General features: G+C 39.5%; 1 protein-coding gene across 1 annotated transcript in view; it reads left to right on the top strand.

Annotated features, from left to right (window-relative positions):
* Positions 1-19920, top strand: part of b4galt5 (UDP-Gal:betaGlcNAc beta 1,4- galactosyltransferase, polypeptide 5) — a 32721-nt gene extending 12801 nt beyond the window's left edge. Inside the window, exons 2-9 of the mRNA XM_085393659.1 lie at positions 7839-7958; positions 8521-8634; positions 9076-9203; positions 13183-13299; positions 13460-13647; positions 13739-13861; positions 14314-14415; positions 15664-19920. Of these exons, the coding sequence (XP_085249785.1) occupies positions 7839-7958; positions 8521-8634; positions 9076-9203; positions 13183-13299; positions 13460-13647; positions 13739-13861; positions 14314-14415; positions 15664-15811 (1040 nt within the window). The 3' untranslated portion in view covers positions 15812-19920. The remainder of the gene's footprint in view (positions 1-7838; positions 7959-8520; positions 8635-9075; positions 9204-13182; positions 13300-13459; positions 13648-13738; positions 13862-14313; positions 14416-15663) is intronic.
* Positions 19921-20874: the final 954 nt, after the last annotated feature.

Below are 20874 nucleotides of genomic sequence, written 5' to 3'. Positions count from 1 at the left end.
GCTAGCAATGAAGTCACCAATTTACTTTAGAGCTAAAAATAAAACTGCCTATCAGGAGAACCAGAACATTTCCTGGTGGCTCTAGGGTTTTCTGCACGAACAGTCAGCTTGTCCAGCAATAATAAAACAGCTTTCAGAATCCCGGCATCAGGCAGACTTTCTCACTTTTGTTGCAGTTGTGCGCCTGTTAGATAAACAAGGAGCTGAATTTGTTGTAAAGCTTTATAAACCAGAGGAGGGCTGCAGATTCGAGGTGATTATTCTCAAGATGTTTATCACTACAAGCAGTGCAGTTCATGTGGGTACACTTAACACTTTAATACTTAAAAAAAGTATGTTTATTAAACCGTGCAACAAGCAATGGTTTGTTTATTTGTTGTTTTTTAATGGAGGCTGTTAAGTACTGTCATCAACGGCAGCAGATGACTCTCTGGTATAACATTAGTTAAAATACACATGAGCTCTTTATTTCCTTTTTGTAACTGATCTGAAGAGGAACCATAGGTTTTCCTTCACTTCTCACTTCTCAGTACTTTCATTGTTCCTCATGTCATGTTGCCACCCTGTGATCACACACCCAGTCATTTCTTTCATTCTGATCTGAACTCTTTTCGGACAAAATCTTGGACCATTTATAAACAAACATTTCCCATAGTCATGATTGAGTGAACAAACTGAGAAACAACCTTCCGTTTCATCCTGCCTGCTCTTATCACTTACAAAAAATGTCCCATTAGGGTGAGAACGGGAGCGCGCTAGTAAGGGAGAATCTCTCTCCATCTTGAGCTAACATCCATATATATCAACAATCTGTCCATCTCACTCTTTTCCTCTCTCATAGTCCTTCCTTTAGATCTGTTTTCCAGTATTTGCCAGCAGCAGGGTGAAAACAAGGGGTCCTGGCACCACTGTGTCGTTTATGTAATTCTCACTGCCACTTCTGGTCCCCCATGCTTCTCTGCCATGTAGTGGCTCAGCAGACATAACGAGTCGGGGGGGGGGGTCAGATATGCAGACAAAAAGGCTGATATGAGCATGTTCACAGACACACACACACACACACACACACACACACACACACACACACACACACACACACACACACACACACACACACACACACACATCCATACATTTGGGAGAGCAGAACAGATGGAGGGACAGAATGGCTAGTGCAAAACCAATAATGAACTCAAACTGCACCTCATGTTGTCCCTGCTGGCATGTGTTAGTGTATACTGTGTCTGAGCATGATTACATTATGTGGCTTTTTTTTTTTTTTTAAATAGATAGACATGATTTTTCCATTACAGTTACACTTTATGTACAGTCAATTCCTGCATCTATAAAATATTCTATTCTACATTTCATACATATAATATAGCATGCCTGTTTCCTGCAGTCTTTCAAGAAGTGTGTTTCTTCTTCCAGCCACAAAGTTTCAGGCATTTATGTCCCCTCCATCTTTGCAAATTGCTGGTTAGTTTCTTTAGCACAAACAGAGCTGACACTAAACAGATATGAGATGTTTTGCAAACTTTGGGATACAACAGGCATTTCCAAAGAGTGGTTCTAAAGCCCCAGTAATGTTCACATATCATGTCTTAATCCAAAAATGCTACATCCAAAATGTCCAAGTTAAAAAAAAACACTGTTTGCATGACCCACCTTATATCCATTTTCAGAATTATAGTGATCGTATAAATATAGTTGGTGACTAAAGAGGGAAGTTCAAAGCAACCTTAGAACCTAGCGGTCAAGAATGAGGCAGTTTCTGTAAGAAGGTTTGAGTTTCAAGCAATAGTCCTCTCACATCAAACATTCACATTTAAAGCTCTTTAAATTCGAGTTCCTTTTTAAAACTGGTGTTTTCCCCATTTTTACTCTGCTTCCTGTGGTCACAGTCATTGAGCACATGAATCATTGATCAGTATTCACCTCCAATTTTAGATCAATAAAAAACAAAATATAATGGTAAAGATTTTGCTAGAGGGTATAAATCCACTCTTACGTCTAGTCTCTGTAGGTATTCCCATTTGTTTTTATCTGAAAAAACTGAATGTAGGATTTATGTTTCTCGTATGCTCATATCTGCTCATAATGCTGGGCTTACACTGTGCGATTTTTTCAGTCGCGCGATTCAGCTCCTGCTCAAACTGTACGATTGACTCGCAGGGGTTAGAAGTTCATAGGTCACGATGCAGGATGCACTGCTTTCACTTCTGATGCAAGTCACACACAGTATGAAACTGATATTTTCACTGACAGTAACAGTGGCATAACAAAAGAGTAGTTTACTTTTCCAGACGTCCCTCCATAGCAGGCATTTACCACCAGCAGAGACATTGTGGATGGGGAGGCAACATTTCAGAGATACTGCGAATAACAATGATTGATTGAATTCAGTTGTCTCAAGAGGAGGTTAGAAGCTTTTAGAAGGCAAGGGGGTGGTTCCCACGTCCCTAGAAAGTGGGCACACAGCCATGAACATAAGTACTGACGTCATTTAATTTACGGTAAAAGAGTACTGATCTTGTGAAAAAGAAGAAGGAAAAAAAAGGCGTGGGGTGCACTAAGAATGTAGACTTTAAGGCATTTGTCTTTTTTTGGGAGCAGGTCTGCATTCCTGTGCACGTGACGAGCATTCTGGTCAGTGCACGCATGATGGTTTTCCTGTAATTTTATTTTTATACACAGCGCTATTTGGAGTTAGTCTAGATGTAATGTGAAACAGACTGTGTGTGTGTGTGTGTGTGTGTGTGTGTGTGTGTGTGTGTGTGTGTGTGTGTGTGTGTGTGTGTGTGTGTGTGTGTGCGTGCGTGCGCGCGCGCATGCTCACCAGTGTGTCATGCGCGTGTGTGTGTGTGCAGGGGAGCTGTAAGTTTAGTGGAAGCTTCCTGATCTAGTTATGACGAAGTGTAACGTAGCCGTAACTAGCACAGCTGGCATTCCCTTTGTTCTTGCTGGTATGTTTCAGATTCTCTGAGCAAAATCACATTTTCATTTGCACAGTTGGTCAGATAAAAAACGAAAAAGATTGACCATTATTACTCTCTCTAACTTGCTTCTAATCCCTTTTTCCTGCCCTGGTGTCATGCATTAAGGAGATTGTCCAGACCCTGACAGCCGGATAGACTCTTGAGTGCAATAACAAGTCATAAATGAGTGAATGCGAGAGCCTGGTTTGCTAACTGTGAATATGACAAACCCAAGAAACAGACAGACACTGAACAAACAGAAAAATCTATCATATCCTTCCTGCCTCTATTACTACTAATAAAAACATTTAGCCAAAGTAACCAAAGTAAAGCACAGCAAAGACCCTTGGAGAATAATTGCACACTGCTGCTTGCGTAACCTGAAGTTAACCATGATAACAACAACATAAATGTCATTGTAAGCACAACTGTTATAGAGACAGTACTTAATCAGTAAATCAAACATTTATAAGTACCAGAGCTGTGCAGGCATGTTTTGGAGCACTTCACTGAGGCGTGGCTCAGCTGGTAAAAAAACAAAGTTTGCCGTTGCTTTGCAACCTTTGTGCAACTCTGAAATGCCCCATCAACAACTCATTAGTTACAAAAGCACATTCAGTGTGTGTGTTTGTGTGTACATGTTTAGGCATCTTTGTAATGACAGAAATTTGGTATGCCACTATAGTTGTGGGGACGAGCAGTGACTTATGGGGACAAAATGCCAGTCCACACGGGTTTGAAGACATTTTTGAGACTCAAAATGTGGTTTTAGTCAGTTTGTCTGTATTATTAATGATAAAACAATAAAAGCAATACTGTGTGCAGGAAGCACCTGTCTTGATGTTTGATGTTCGCACAGGCGTATTTGAAAAACTGTAATTGGAATTACAGATGGGGCTAATAAGGAGTCTGTTTCGTGAGACAATTATGTCCACCGTTTGGTGTTTGAATTTCTGTTTTGGGTTTTTTTTTGTTTCATGGTTTTTGGTTTTGGTTTTTGTTTTGGGTTTTTTTTTTTGGGGGGGGGGGGGGGGGGTCACACCTATCAATGGGTAAAGGGAGGGGGAGGATGTAGAATGTTCTCTGTGGTAACACGGCATTGTTCATTTCACATGTGCGTGCATTTGCATGGGTTCACTGACTGAGGCATGGCTGTGGGTGGTGAGTGTCAATCCACTGTAGTTTATGTATTTCTCACCATCATTTGCAAACAGTCCAACAAGGTGATAACAAGTGTGTCCCTTCAGATAATATCCAGTTTGTGTTTAAAAAGGTCAAGTTACACATCACCATGTGCAAATCCCAAACCTTTATCAGTTGATCAATGCACTCAAGTTACAATAGTTGTTCCAGTTCATTGTGAGGGATTTTGTGTTTTTGCTTAGAGTATTCGCCCATTTTCCTTACCGTGAGGTATTCAAATGAAACTGTGTAGAAAACACTCTAACAATACAAACGCTCTCCTAATCCACTTTTAAAGTCAATTAATATGTGTGAATAATATGATGAATTTGTGAACATAGTGTTTTCTTGGCGTGGCTCTGTAGGTGTCAGTGATATACAGCGGCATTAAAATGAACATTTTGAAAGTGACTATGGTGCATACATGCAGAAAGCTTTTCTGGTCTGAGGTAAGAAAAAAAAATGCCTTTCAGCTCTTATCGCCTAGCTAGCAGAACAGGAGAAATCACCTCCCACTGCTGAGCTGTATCAGTGTGCAGTTAATTGCCTTTTTAGAGAAAAAACAAAGGGGTATGTGCGTGTGTTTACTTTTTTTTTTAGTTCTTTCCATTTTCTTTTTCGATTAACCTCTCTTGCACTACAATATGGTGCAGGGTCGGTGCCTGGAATTGTCCCCATAACCCTGCAATCCATCATTCAGCTCATTTGCTTAAAATGAAAGCAACAAACGGAATTGACAGAAAGTGATACAAACCACATTACACAGAGACGGCAGCACAACTAGATGAAGAGGGAGATAGAGGAAATGACAGATAAGTGGGAGTGATATGGAGAAAGAGACAAGGATAGGTGGGCTGTGCTTGGCGTGACGGCTGGATGTTCTCTGAGAGCTATAGAAGACAAGGTCATTCAAGGTTGCCTGTCGTGCTTGATGGGTTACAGTGAGTGGTGCTGATGGGATTAAGAGCTGGAAGGGTTTGGCTGGGGAGGGGGTCCTACGTGTCCCCATGTCTCATTTATATAGTTGTATATGCCGACACTGACACACTGACAAAGCTCTGTGGTGATACATGCCTCCTCTGTCCTGATATGTCCAGTGTTAATGGCTTTGTGTTGTAACCTGCTATGTTAGTTTCCTCTAAAGCCAAGGTCTCTCATGGCTATTGCATTTGTCACAGTTTATAACCTTGCTTACCTCACCGTAAACCATTAATCCAGCCTCTAGAGTGCATGTTAGATGCTACATGGCTGTGTTTTAGTTTGTAATTTCAGTCAACCTGACCCTCTTTTTTATTTATTCATATATGTATATATATATTTTACACCAAAGAAAAGACTTCTTAGCTTTGCTTTAATCTTCATATGCTGCTGTTTGGTACAGTATGATAGGGTAGTTAATATATAATACACTCACGGTAAAATGAAAGTACACCCTTTTTCAATTCACCTCTTTCAGGTTCTTAAATATCAGGGTATAATGATAATCTGGTACTCAACAGGTCTCTAAATGGCACATATTTACTGCTTCCATAGAAATTAGGAGGGTAAGTACTATCCCATTGCCAGTCTTCCCAGGAGTGAACAGATACCCAGGAAATTCATCCAAAGAGCTGGCCATGCAATGTTCCGAGAAAATGCAAAAAAAAAAAACCCAGGAACAATATCTCAGATTCTAAAGGCATCAGTTGGCTTGTAAATGCTAGTTAAAGTTCACGAAGAGTACATTGATATTTCTTTAGTCTTGTTCTGACTTGGACAGGTTGCATGGGAAAGATATTCTTTCTAAGTTCAAAGAATAATATGGCAGTATTGCTTAGGTTTACAAAGGACATTTTTTCCAGAAAGAAGTCTTATGACTTGTGGAAAAACATCCTTTGGACACATGAGACCAAAGTGAGGATGTTTGGCTTTAATGCACAGCAACACATTTAGTGAAAGCTAAACACAGCATGTCAACACTAACACCTCATATTAAATGTCAAGCATGGTGGAGGAGGGGTAATGGTTTGGGCTTGTTTTGCAGCCACAGGCCTAAATTCTACCATCACTGAGTCAACCGCAAACTTTTTTTATATATTGAAGTATGAGGCAAATGTGAAGCATCTGTACGATAGCTAAAGCTTGGCCAAAGCAGGACAATGATCCCAAGAACGGACTGTCCATAAACCTCAGTGAACAGAAGTAATGGTGTAAAGAAGAGTGGACCAAAGTGCTTTCACCACAATCTGAGAGTCTTCTCATTTGACATTGTTTAGCTCATTTAAAATCTGCTATGATATACACCTGCATATTATGTTGTGGTATTTTTTGGCTTTTTTGTTTTTTTACTGTATATTCATATGCTTGGCAGGCGTGAGAAAAAGACTTGTCAAAATATGTTGGTGGCTTGCACTGGGTCACACTCCAGACGCCTCTTAGCCTTTTTCCATCCATATGGTGCCTCAGAAGGGCATCAGTTAATGCACGTGCGTGCGTGTTTGTGCGCACATTTGAACATCCGTGCGTGTCGCTCTTCCTCTACATGTGCTACAGTGCAAGTGAAGAGAATCTGTTGTCTGTTCCATTGTCGTCTTCTGCGGTTCCAGCTGCACTGTACTATTTGAGTGCTGCAGAAGTAAAATGAGAACATTGATTTCAGCTAACGCTCAGCCACTAGTCTCTGATCCTGCAAGCCTGGCATTTTGTATAAGATAAGATAAATGTGATGGAAACTGTAACGCAATTACCATGACAAATCACATCCAGGGGATTTCTAGCTCAGCAGTATACATGCCATCCACACAGATACAATGTCCGCAATAATGCAGATCATCTTGACATTGCCGGTGTTGGACACAGAGCTACAAAGGCAGAGAAGTTATTCTACAAGCTGTGTTTTTGCCTATTTTGTTTGACTTCTGAAACTTGATTCAGTGTTTTAAATGTTTTTTGAATGTTTTTAAAGCTTCTTACTATGCACATAGTATGTCATACTTCTTTACTGTACACCAAAGAGTGCATGCATCACTAGGTGTATTCAGCTATTCGCAGTTAGACCACATAACCCCCTTTTGTTCCACTACATTGCTTGGCAGGTTAACCACTGTTGTGGTGTTTATTTAGGTCAGTTCCATGCTGACTGGAACTCTCACTAAGCCTCTCTGGTGTAGTTCCCAATTATAGTTATTAATAAATCGACTGAACTGTTATAGCAAACAGATCTACTACATAATATTGTGTCAGCTTGATGAGATGTCGCTGGTACAATAGAAATCTCACTACAATCCCAGACTGGCACATTCTCATTCACCTAGAATCTCTTGCTACTTCCTGTTTCCTGTATGTGACTACTCTATGCTGTGTAGTTTCACCCACATCCTATATGTCCCCGTCACATTTTCTCAGTGGTTTCCAGACCTTTATGACTGGAAATAGCTTAGTAAAATACCTAGTGCAACCGCATTTCTTAAACATGAATATTGTTTGAAATAATTATCAGAAAGAAGAAGTGAAAGGATAACGGGTCTGAGAATGAATATATGCATTCTCAGACATTTCAAACATTTTTAAAAGTCGTTTTGCGTTAACATAATATGATTCATGTCTGTGCTTGGGTTTCTCGAATACATGCCTCGAGTCTGTGTTTAATAATAAAGTGTATTAATTCTTTTTTTCGCCTGTTTTTTCTTCTTTCCATAGTGAATGAGTATGTGTTTATGGTCCAGGCCAGAGGGATCCAGATCAGAGAGAACGTGAAGAACATTGGAGCTCAGGTTCTGGAGCAAGTAGTGAGGGGGGCTTACAGCATAAATGGCACAGGTAAAAACATGCCCATGCACACTAGTTTATTAGAAATGTTTAGCACAAATGCTATCTTTCATATCCTTACAAGAGAATGAGTGCAGTGTCAAACAATGTTTAAATAAGGAAGTAAAAGAAAAAGCGCTATGGCGTTTTCACATTTAAGTCTGTTTGCTTTCCAGTGAGTGACTCATGCTTGCCTTTACTAGAAAAGATATTTTGAATGACAATGAAAAGCTGTCGGTAAAATACAGGGTGTATCAAAAAGAATCAATCAATTTCAAAGTCCTTTAGTTCTGCAGCTGTTTGCTGGTAATGACTGAAACACGTGCTGTTGGAAAAAGGGGAATTGTAAGTTTCACGTGATTGCCTTTTGGTGGCATTAGTGACTCCAGACATGCTCACCAAAGTATGGGACAAGTTTGACTATAATAAAGACATGTATTCATATTGTATAAATTACTGTTAGCTTCTGTGTACATTACTTTAGAAAATGTCCACCTCCTGAAATCATTTTCTTTTTTTATACACGCTGTACATTAAAGCATGAAGCCGGTCATGTTTTTTTTTTCACTTTCAGATTATTCTTATGACTTCAACTTCAGCGAAAGCGATGCTCTTCCCACTACATACCTCCCCGAGGGTTTCACCTACCTCCCCTCACAAGTTTGCCCTGAGAGGCTGCCCTCCATGAGTAAGTGCACTGTTAAAGTTGTGATTTTAAATTTAATTTGAATTCTTTCCTTAGAACCAAACTCCTTATTCTGTAACAACAAGTAGGTAACAAATGAAAAAAAAGGCTCTCAGTGGAAATGTTCCTTATGCCTCTGTATTTATTTGTTGTAGTATTGAGCTGTGAAACTGTTCCAAGAATATGTTTTATATTAGTTTTGATTGATGACGCATCAAATACAGTACTGTGTTATAGCACAAGCAGGCAATTTATGTCCCAGATTTCTCAAATGTTGCAGGCTTTGACATTTTCTTAGTCACATTCCTATGATCTTTTTCCTCTCGCTACTGTTCTTCTTTACTCGCACACCGTGTCTCTTATTTTCTCCCCCACGCTCTTGACCTTTCTTGCTTCATGACTGTTGCTTGACTCCCTCTCACTCTCTCTTTCCCCCACGCACAGAGGGCAGGTTGGAAGTGAATATGAGTGAGATATCTCTTGAAGAAGTGGAAAGATCTTTGCTGGAGGGAAAGCCCAACATTGCCCCTGGAGGCTACTGGAAGCCCACAGACTGTTTACCTCGCTGGAAGGTAAGTGCCCACTGAAAAAAACAATCTTGTGCGTAATGTGGCCGGTGAAGCAAGAAATAGAGTGGCTTCATAGAGTGGTTTGTATATTGTTAAAGTATGGCTCAGCAAAAGCACATCAAACAGAACTTTTTGAGGAATGTTGCTTAACCCTCCTGTGACATTGCAAAGAGACATTCAAGCCCTGCATGTTATAACATGCATGTGCTCTGCACACTTGGGTTTCTATTGAATTGTCACCTTTTTATAGATAGTCGAATGGTTGTGCATGACTTTTTCCATTTTGTATATAAAACATGCCTCTCACACAGTGCAGCAGCATTAGGTTTGTAGCGCTGGACCTGCTAAAACCCGCCTTTGCCCCACAATAACACCGATATATGTGGATGCTTAGTTGCTATGTTTTTTTTAACACGTTGCTAAAAGTAATGTTGGCAATAGTAATGCAAGAGTTTCTATTCTCAGTGTTCAGTGTTTCAGTGCAGAGTTTGCATAGCAATGTCAAATGAACAGCAAAACCTTAAAACTGCAATGAAGACAAAAATATTGTTTCCACAAAAGTTCATTTTTTTCTGCGTTTCTGGGGCATTAGACAGCAGCAGAAACTCTCCATGAGAACACGAGAAAGGTGTGTTTATTTATACACAGAGCATAGCATAGCAGGAGTTACTTCATAAATTACTTATGATAAATTATCAGACACTGAGACAGGATCGATCTCACAGCAAATGAGTATTATGTATAATAAATAAGCAATAGCAGTTTAATAATGGTCTGATCTGTTGACGTCTATGCGTGTGTTTAGCACACATAATATCGGTCAAGTACTGTGACTGATTCCGGCATGTCTGATTTGAAGCTGTGAAGAACGTGAAGCTTAGCCATAAATACTAGAGGTGGGAATCACCATACATCCCACGATACGATATTATCACAATATTTAACGCACGATACGATATTATTGCAATTTTTAAAAATATTTTGCGATATTCAGATTCTGTACATAAAGGTAAACTTTATCAATATTCATTTTATCTAATATCAAAGTCTCACACTCAGTCTTTCTCTCATTTCAGTCAGTTTTATTGTTGACAAACTGAACGGTTTGTATTACAGTCTAGTCCAACTTAACTGAATGCAACCATCTGGTACAATTATAGCTATTCTGAACTATGCAATTTGTGAAAACTATGCAGCCCCTTCAGCAACTGAAGAATTTGAAAGTAAATTAAAACAAAATATAATTTTACATTAAATAAAAAAGTTTTAAACTTAATTAAAATAAAACATGTCTTAAATTAAAATAAGCAAACTGTCATGTTTATTGCTGCAATAAAAAAAGTTAAACACATTTGGACAGTGAAGGAATGTCAGGATTCTTGCTCAGAAAAAGGATCAACATGCTCTGAAGTCAGAGCATGTTCCAGTCCACAAAAACTTTTTTTGTAACAAAATATCGATTTCTGCTGTCCCTGTATCGATACATTATTAGCAAACAAAATATCACGATACTACACAGTATCGATTTTTTCCCCCACCCCTAATAAATACTATCACTGTAACAGTAGTAAAGACAGCACAATAACATATTCTCTACTAGGGCTGAACGATTATGGAAAATAATCTAATTGCGATTTTTTGCCCCAATATTGCGATTGCGATGCGATATGCGATTATTTTTTTAAGGTCTTTGTCTTCTGTATTATTAAACAAAGACAAGCAATACATCATATAGTATGGCCAATACTATATTACATTAATTTTAAACTGTTCTTTCCTGGAAGACAGACCTCTGTTATGATGACATGAGGTGATGCATGAATTGATGACTGACATTTTTATTTAACTTCTTCAATCACAACAGTATATTTGAACATACACAATAGTTTATTTTTAGCTTACAAACATCTGAGCATAAAGTGCTGACAAGGAACCCTGGTGTAAACATTAAAATGAAAGTCAGTGCAATGTGCAGATTGCAGAAATATACATAAAAAAAATCAGTGGCTTTACCACACTCAGTTTTTCGACATCTGTGAACTACTAGACAGTCATTCAATTAAAAAATAATATTAAATAAATAAAACTAATAAATAAAAAATACACACATCTTACTGATCTCTGCAGTCAGTAACATTACACATAAAGTGCAAACATAATAGCAATTGTATAAACACACACACAAACACGCCTTTAAAGTTTAAAGGCGTGAAATTGGACGGTCTAGTTCTGATTAGCGTCACCGCTGTCTCGGTGGAGTTTAATAAACTCGGCCGTCTGCTTCTTGCTATCTAAAATATAACCAGACACTGGTGTAAATTCTCGACTGTCTCATACTTCTGTTTAATAAGTTTTCTGTTTGACGTTTAGTCAGCTGTGTGAAAACCAATGAGGAACCCACCCGGGGGATTAATAAAGTTTTATTTTATCTAATCTAATAACTTTAATCTCAGCCAAACCGATTTACTCACGAACAAACAAAACACTGAAAAAAGCCCAACAATAACATTTTTAGGTTGTCTAAGTGACTTATATATTACGTTTAACCCGAGCAGCGAAACTCCGCGGTGATCTGAAAATGATGTGCCGGGAGTTGTGCCGTTCTCGGCCGCATCAGTAACCCTCGAGCTCCCGGCTAGCTGTCGAGCTGGTGGGTAGCAGACGCCTCTGAAAACGTCGAAGCACTTTTGCAAATATGGGATATCTTGATAAACCGAGCAGATATTTGATGTTTACACAACTACTTTCTCGCCTGAAAATATGTTAAAAGTTTATTTTGTGACCCAGAAAGATTAGTATGAGTAATTTTAAAACTTAGTAGCGGCCGCCATTGCTGGAAACTGGAGTTTGGCTGGGCCGCGCTATGAATTCTGGGATATGGTAGTAATTTGGACAGCCTTCGGCGCGTCGCTGTGACGTAATCGGTCTACAAATGCGGCCTCAGGAGGATGCAGCCCATGAATTTGGACATGTCCAGAGTATAATCGCAGCCTTTGCGGTTAGAAAATTGCACTTGATCATGTCACGATATTATCGCAAATGCGATATATCGTTCAGCCCTATTCTCTACCTCAACAGGGCTTCAATCTCACCATGGGAAGGAAATGATGAGAGGAATTATCAGAATTTCTCCTCTGTGTACCTTTCCTTTTATGCCCTTTCTTTTATTCTGTTGCTCCCTGTGCAAATAAGATTGATGGAGCTCTTCTATTTGACATTCAAATTCCAGAAAAAGTACACATAAACACAAAGTACAGGAAGTAACCTAAATTACAGCTCGTGTTTGTGCTTTGCAGTATTGTTTCAGTCTTTAATCTTTAGCCTAACAGTACTTTTTTTTGTGCCCAGTAGAGTGATCTTGCTTTCCATCTGTCTGTATCTCTCTCACATTCCTTTGCCCCAAAGGACCGTGTATGGTCTGACAGCATTTTTTCCCCTGTTTATCTCATTAGCCAGCAGTCTCTCTCTCTCTCTCTCTCTCTGTCTCTTTCTCTCTCTCTTTTTTTTTTTTACACCTGTCTCTTTTCTTAGCGTATCCTAGCCAGTTATATTCTGTGAATATTTCACTTTTTTATTGATCTTCAAAAGAAAGTGCAAAACAAGAACAACCATTATTACAAATAAACGCTACACAGTCATTCAGCTGCTCAGTGGGGTTTTTTTTTTTTTTTGGGGGGGGGGAGTTGGACTGATCCATGTCACTTCTCGTTGTGGAAATGACACTCTGCAAATCCGCCAATCTTGTGATGAGTCAGGTGCTAATTGGAATATTTTAGTGGTTTCACACAGCACACACTAAGATACTGATCAGGATGTCCACATCGGACATTGGGGAAAGTAGTATAATGAAACATGTTTCAGTATTAGTGTTGATTTGGACATGTAAAGGTGCTATCTGCTCTAACTCTAACTCTACTCTAAATTTATCCCTATATCTTTGCAATTTATTCAAGTCCCATGTTATTCTCCTTTGTGTACCTAGGTGGCAATCCTAGTTCCCTTCAGGAACCGACATGAACACTTGCCCATTCTCCTAAGACACCTGGTGCCAGTGCTGCAGAAACAGAGACTCCACTTTGCCTTTTATATAATAGAACAAGTAGGTTCACTTATTTTCACAATCAATCAATTGAATTCAGAGGTAAACAACTAAATGAATTTCATCTCAAGCCACTGTTTTATGGAAGTTATAACCCATTATCTTGCCCCTTTTTTTATGAAAAGGCAGCTATACCAAAGTATCATCTTTTTTTCTTTAGGCGGGTACAGAGCCATTTAACCGAGCCATGTTGTTCAATGTGGGCTACAAGGAGGCTATGAAGGACCTGAACTGGGACTGTCTGATCTTCCATGATGTAGACCATCTAATGGAGAATGACAGAAACTACTACGGCTGTACGGACATGCCCCGACACTTTGCGGTCAAACTGGACAAGTATTCTTACATGTGAGTCCTGATTATTGTCTTTGGGGAATTACAGAGTACATGTGTTCGGACGCAAAAAATGAATCTCAATATGTATAACTGTCCCTCAAAGGCTGCCGTATAATGAGTTCTTCGGCGGTGTCAGTGGCCTGATGGTTAAGCAGTTCAAAAAGATTAATGGATTTCCCAATGCGTTCTGGGGCTGGGGAGGAGAGGACGATGACCTGTGGAACAGGTGAGGGCAACTTGTACAGACAAACACACACTGGCCTTTCTGATAGAGCTGCAGCATGTTGTTAACAGTAGTGTTGACATTAGGCATCCTCAAGTGATGAGGTAAGCCATTTGGCACATAGAAGGCTTTTGTATTATATTGTTTTTTCCCAGTTCGGCCCAGAGCGTTTCCCCCACCTACACAACTCACAGGCAGCTGTACACACAGAGTAAATCTGTGTGTACTGTAAATACTGATTCTCTTGTATATTTGTTTCCATGAAATCCTTCCTTTTTGCCTTTACTATGAAATCTTTCTGATGTATTTGGAGCATGTTATTGACTATTTGAAATATTATAGCTCAGCTATCAGAGGCATTATTGTGATAATTATTATAGCAGGATCATAAACACAATGCCTTTTCCTCCCAACTGTGTACAATATGGATTAAAATTTTAAAAATGTTTCCGTAGGGTGCAGTTTGCCAATTACACAGTAAGCAGACCACAAGGAGACCTGGGACGCTACATGTCCATTCCACATCACCATCGTGGAGAAGTGCAGTTCCTGGGCAGGTTGGTGTCCTAGGTTTTCACAGCTCACTTACAAACAGTACATAATACACACTCCCAACCAAAGGAGGAAGCTGATAATTGCAATGAGGCTTAGACTCATGTGATGTAAGCCAGTCACATGAAAAGCCAAAGCAGTACCTTTGATAGAATTTCCACTCTTTTAAAGACTTTGCATGTGATATGCTTCTATGCTTCAGGGCAAAATTCCTGAGTAACTTAAAAATGGCCCAAAGAGTAAATGTTTCTTTCATATAGTTTTACATAGTACCACAGTACTAAGTGGAATTTATTTTTCACTTATTTAACTTTAAAATAAGCCTTAGATTTAAGCTACTCATATACTCATATCATTTAGGGATCTACTAGAATACGTTTGCACATTTTATGTCAAATTATTTTATCCCCCCCTGTTTGAAATATTATTTTTTAGCGCTTTTTTCTTCTAAGCCCAGCCTGGTGGTCACTTTGCCTGACTAAACTGAGGCAGCAGGGGTGTAGCCCTCTGCCTCAGTTTAGTCAGCTTTCACTTTTACTCTGACACTTCTAACTTGAACTGTCTGTGATCATTTTGCGTGAAAATGTCACTGAAACAGCACAATGCTCCTTTAATTTACATGAATGAGGATATTTGTCACATAGTGCAGCTGTTTGTTAAGGAATTTCTGCAGTCCAGAGCTGTACTTTGGCAGCTCGCCTGAATGTGAAGGGTGGTTTCCATTAATGAAGTCGAGTAACTTTTATTCATATCACACCCTGATATGAATTGATCCAAAGCACTTTCCAGCTTTTTAGTCATCTAGTATGCAAAAGTTTTCTTCTGTTGAAAAATGTATGAAATCGATGGTACAACATAGCAGGAGACTAAAAGAGTCCAAGGGTGTATATATAGTCTGTGTTAGGCCTGAAGCAGACTCCCCCCATGCCAACTCTGAGATATTTTAGAGTTGTTTAAAAAAACCGCTGTGGTTAGAATCAGTGGCTGATTGAGAGGCAGTGGGCTCTTGCTTAGTTTTGTTGAAGCAACTGCTCATTCTTTGTCAAACTTGTAGCTTCGCACATTTAGTGATGTACATAAGTAGTAGATTACAATCCTGGGCCACAAATAAGGTATTTTTGGCTGTTTAGACAAGAATCACTCCATTTGGCACAAACACTGGACTTTTTACATTTTGCCATCCTTTTCACATGTAATGAGAGAAAAGTGCTTCTTACAGTGTTCTGTTTTCTCCTCTCATTTTGCACCTGCAGGTATAGTCTTCTCCGTCACTCAAAGGAGAGACAGAAGGTGGATGGTCTTAACAACCTAAACTACTCCCCCCTAGTGTCCAGAAGGCCTCTCTACACCAACATCACAGTCAGCTTGAGCAGAAAGCTTGCACCAATAACTGACTACTGACGTAGGCAGAGCTGGACTGCAAAATCAAAGTCCTTTGGGACATCAGCCATATCTCACCAGTTGCAACACTGCTTAGGACTTTTTAGTTTACAGATTTATTGCTTTGTTTATTTTGGTTGTATGCAAAAAAAAAAAAAAAAAGGAGAATCAAAAGCATATGTTTGATAAATCATATAAGAAAATAGGGATAAATGCTGCACTTGTTTGTGCCACAGTCCATCACTCCTCTCATCTGGGCTTATCTAGACTTCAGTCTCCACATGCCTTTTGCACCATTTTGGCCTTCAGCATTCATTCCTCAATTCATTTTCTTCTTCTGTCCATCACTAGCTCCACGTGGCACCTCTGTGCTCGATGATTTCGATAGGTTATGGTACACATACGTTTAAGTGCACGCACGTATAAACACACACACACCACACATGCACGCAGAGTTTGGCTTAAATGTGCTGACATTGTCCTAAGGCTATGACTTTTCTTTTTTTTTAATTACTTTTTCTCTTGCACTTCTTTCATAAATGCAGTACGCCTGTGAAAACATTTGCATGCACACATAACACGACACATCAACTTTAAGCGAGTGGACTCTTGCAGCTGGTTCTGCATACAGTATGCCAAATCTACAAGAAAAGAGAGCAAGAGAAGACGACATAGGGAGTTAGAGGCTGTGGTTATATGTTGTATGTGAAATAGTTTTTCTTTCTGAGTTTAGAGAATATTGTTTCCTTAACCATCTCTTGTGTTTTGTCTTTCAAGCACACGATTTAAAGACTGATGTTTGCGTAATTGCATGGAATGTCCTGCCTGCCTGCAAGTGGCTGTATGTTGGAGTGCAATGTTCATCCTGTTAGCAATAAGCTGTAATATCAGACAGCAGAACTTTAGCCCTGACTTCCTCACTATACAGATGCAATAGCGCGGGTGCTAGCATGCCCTCATTGGACTAGAGAGAAGAAGTGACTGCGTATGCAAACTTCACACTCAACCCAACTTTGCCTAAGCAAACATGCCACCCTGTTCAGAAGTTGTGTGTGCCTGTTTGCGTGTCTGTGTGTAAGTGAGGGAGAGCTATGCAAATGGCCTGTATGTATCTCGTTGTCGGTTCAAAGTAATCGGGGTGACCTCCCAGGTCCCTTTGCTTCTGAAGCTTTGACTGGCAGGTTGCAGACCTCACTTGGCATGCGGGTGTGAATTCGGGCCAGGGAGAGATAAACGCTTGCCGTTTTTTATTTTTAGGTTTCGTGTCTTCAATGTTTACTCACCTTCATTGTGACAAAAGAGAATTGGAATTAGAAAATACTTGATTGCTGTAACTGTCACTGGTGTTTACAGAAGCATTTGCTTTGTTATTTTGCAGATTGTGTAGTCTTTGTAATACTGTTAGCCAGCCCTGCTTCACTTTGGGCCCTGTGAAAATACAACTACCATTCGATGGCTGCCTTTACTTTTTAAATGACACCTCTTTCTTTATCAACATTTCGATTGGGGGAGAAAAAAATACAGCTTGTCTCAATCCTTATCTGAAGTGTCAGGTTATAACCACTGATTAGCTTTGTTAGCTTGTGGCCAGGCTTTGGCTCGTGAGATTTCTTGTGAAATTCATTTTTCTTTTGGTGGAGGGAGTTGCTCTAAACAGAGGTTTATGTTCAGTGGCATGCAGCCTTTCACTGTGCATTAGACACAGACTCTGGCAGTACATAGAAGTGTAATGCTCCTCTCTGATTTGTGTATTTGACAGTGTTGATTTCAGTAAAATCCCAATACTGTAAATGAAGTTCCTTTTTAATATATCGTACAGACTTTACTGTCCTCACTGTCTGTCCTCTAGTCATGCAGCTACTTCATTTCACACAAATCGCCTTGTACGCATTACTTAACATGTACCTTTTTGAGGAAAATATTGGTGGTTGACTTAATGTTGTTCCCACAATGAAATATGGAGCAAAGAGGCTGGACCTCATTTTATTTATTTTTTTGGATTATTTTCCTTAATTGTTCAGTTTTTATTTTATTTTGCAGTTAATGTGACAGTTTAATAGGTGACACAAACTGATATAGATGCACTGAAATGTAGTCATGCGTAATTGTGCGGGACGGTGAGGTTCAGGTCTGTGTAAATGAGGTATATTCCATTTCATTCAGATTCAGATTCCCTCTTAAGATAAAGCATAGATAGATAGATAGATAGATAACTGCTTCTAATGAAATGGAATGGGACCTGTAGCCTGGTATTAAATTGTAATCTCATGAGCAGACATATTGGAGGAGGCCATTTTGTGTGACAACCACAGGAAGAGCAAGACACAGAATCAGACAATGCTACTGGTCACTGTCTTTCACTGATCACCTCCATTATACTAATTGATGATCAATGGTGCTGACCTTCCAGAGGTCCCTTCCAGGGACTCTCTCTGCGTGCTTACTGGAACCAATCCCAACATCACAGAGGCTGGTATTGACAGGCAAAACATCCTTCAAACTTTATATTTTAATTCCAATTACAGGAGCAGATGTTGAGCATGTTTACATCCATACATTTGTAAGCCTGTTGCCTTTCCACCTTAAAGTTGATCCAAATTGCCGCAAGCAGAAGCACGTTTACTTCCTAGCCTATCACCCAGGAGGTGTCCAGTGGAAGTCACAGACAGTAGCAGCATTTTAGTTGAGTTTTCTTTTCCACGTGCGTTTGAGTGAAATGGCTAAACCTTTCCGAGGTCTACCTATCCTCCTAGGTTTCAAAGTTTCTGTTTTGTTTTGGGTTTTTTCCTTTTGGTTTTGCAGCACTGATGACAAAATTATTTATAGTGACCTTGTTGTGAACAACTGGTAGGTTATTATTCTAGGTCTTGATACCTACATAATGCACTGTATATTATATCTTTTTTATGTTTCATTGCTTTAAATTAAAAGCTAGGTGGACTTATAGCAAAAGCCAAATGGTTTTAAATTGAGTGTTCAGGTAAAGAGATGGACCACACGGGCCCTCTTAATACAAAGAGGCCCTCTGATTGAGGCCTGGTTAGGGTCAGTATTAGGCTCTATACTCCACAATGAAGAATGAGCAGCTTCATAAGCCAACACCATCTTTGAGGAGACTAGTACACAGCTTTGGCTATTTTGTGACCTTGCAACAAGGACAAGTGAGTCAGTACTTCTGATTTTATCTAAAACAGGAAGTAGATTGATTTCACTTGGTGATAAGAGCATGTTGGCTAGTCTTGTTCCAGTTCTATCTACATAAATAAAATAAACCTGGTGTCAGTCCAGACCCAGACCAAGACTGCTGCTCACTAACGAGTCTTCATTGTTCCATTATCTCACCTCATCCATTCTGTGCCAGTTTAAATGAAGGGACCATTCTTTGGGCATCTGACAAAACTGGCAGCCTTAAAGCTTCTTAATTTATTGCAGTGTTTTTTGGGTTTGTTCTTGTTTTTGTTGTTTTGTTTTTTTTCCATTCAAGTTTTTATTTTATTTTTTTATAAGCAAAAATATTTAAATTGAAAAAAGTGCATATCAAGATAATTATCATTGTAAATATTGTTGTGTGTAGTGTTTTAGAAATTCTATAAGGTCTTAATTCACTACAGATGCTAAAGAACAAGGCTTCGGGAGGGTTTGGTTTGTGGGTTTATCCGGTGCCATTTAAGTGCTAGTAAAGCTTACAGAGTGACATCAATGTTTTTACATCACTGCTTCCCAGCACAGACTTTTTGTTTCTGATGGAAAGAATAACCTCATTTCACAAATTTTCAATTCCTCTCACGATCTCAGAGGTGTTCTGCATCCCGCAGACCTCCCTGTATTTTAACGCGCTGTCGCAATGCAAGGCACATGTCGTGGCAGACGGAGACGTAAAATCCTTTGATGAATTTAACTGTCCTTGTGTCTGCACGTGATGTTTCTTTATAATAGTGACAGCAGCTGAGATAAGGCGCAGGTCACAGGAGAGCGCTGCGGGATAGCAGTGTTTCAGCCAAAAAAAACAACACCTTATGCTTACAATGCAATGAAACACAGGCACCCAAACCAGCGACCACAATCCACTCCAAAATCCACATAAATTATTTTTTTGTATGAAAGCTAACTATTAAAAAAAAAAAAAAGAAAGAGAAACAATACAGCTAAATTTAAAATTTATCTCCTCTGATTGTAAGGAGAGACGATCTCCTTGAACTGAAGCCATTTGAAGCCACTTGTCAAAACTTGATGTCAGCCTTATGTGGATCTGTTTGTGTATCGGCATATTATCTTTTGATTATTGAAATTTGTATGATGGAGATTTTTCTTTTATACCATCATTGTTATTGTCAGAATACACCAATAAAAGTAAAACTTGTAAAGATAGCTTTCTGCCTGCCTGTGTGTTTGTTTCTCTGTCTGTGTTGAGATCAATCTCCATTCTGTGTGCTGACTGGAACGGCTGCCTCTTCCCAGTGTGGTCAGTGACTCTTAAATATTATAAATCACAACAAGGATACACTTCGCACACGACGACTACTTCACAGTGTAAACACGTACACGCAGACACGCTTGCTCTTAAGAGACCTTCAGTTTATATTTCATCACTTGAACAAGATGCAGAACACAAACTGGCCAAGTCGGTCAAGAGCAGCCAATACTGGAGCTCAGCTGGAAGTTGCATGCAGTAGCTTGAAATGACCTCTGCTAGGCTCCTTAATTAATTTTACTAAAAACATAAATGCATGCACAAGTACAGAAGGGCTCTACGTTGACAGCAGGGGATATAAACGGCATCCTGTTCCTTCTAAAACTCCTTCCTTAACAGAGGTTTTTTGTCTGTATTTTTGGCCTGTGGATCTTGTTATTCACAGTTAACAACAAAGTTCCAGTATGCTGGGGCCAGATTCCTCTTTTTCTTTAAGTGCAGTCCTGTTTTTCCCCACTGATGTCACTCTGAATGCTCTGCTGTCAGTTAATACTGTACAGACTGGATCCTCAGACAAAAATGATCCTTATTCAGACCCTCTGACCTATCACCCAGTGGGGGGAAAAAACAAAAACAAAATGAGTAAAACCCCAGTGAGGTCATTTAAGACTCA

The sequence above is a fragment of the Rhamphochromis longiceps genome, linkage group LG20 (genome assembly GCF_057381845.1).
Source record: "Rhamphochromis longiceps isolate RC_006_pf linkage group LG20, R_longiceps_female_GT1.1, whole genome shotgun sequence".
Classification (NCBI taxonomy): Eukaryota; Metazoa; Chordata; class Actinopteri; order Cichliformes; family Cichlidae; genus Rhamphochromis; species Rhamphochromis longiceps.
The sequence above is the reverse complement of the archived record's forward strand: the minus strand, read 5'-3'. Positions and strand labels throughout refer to the sequence as shown.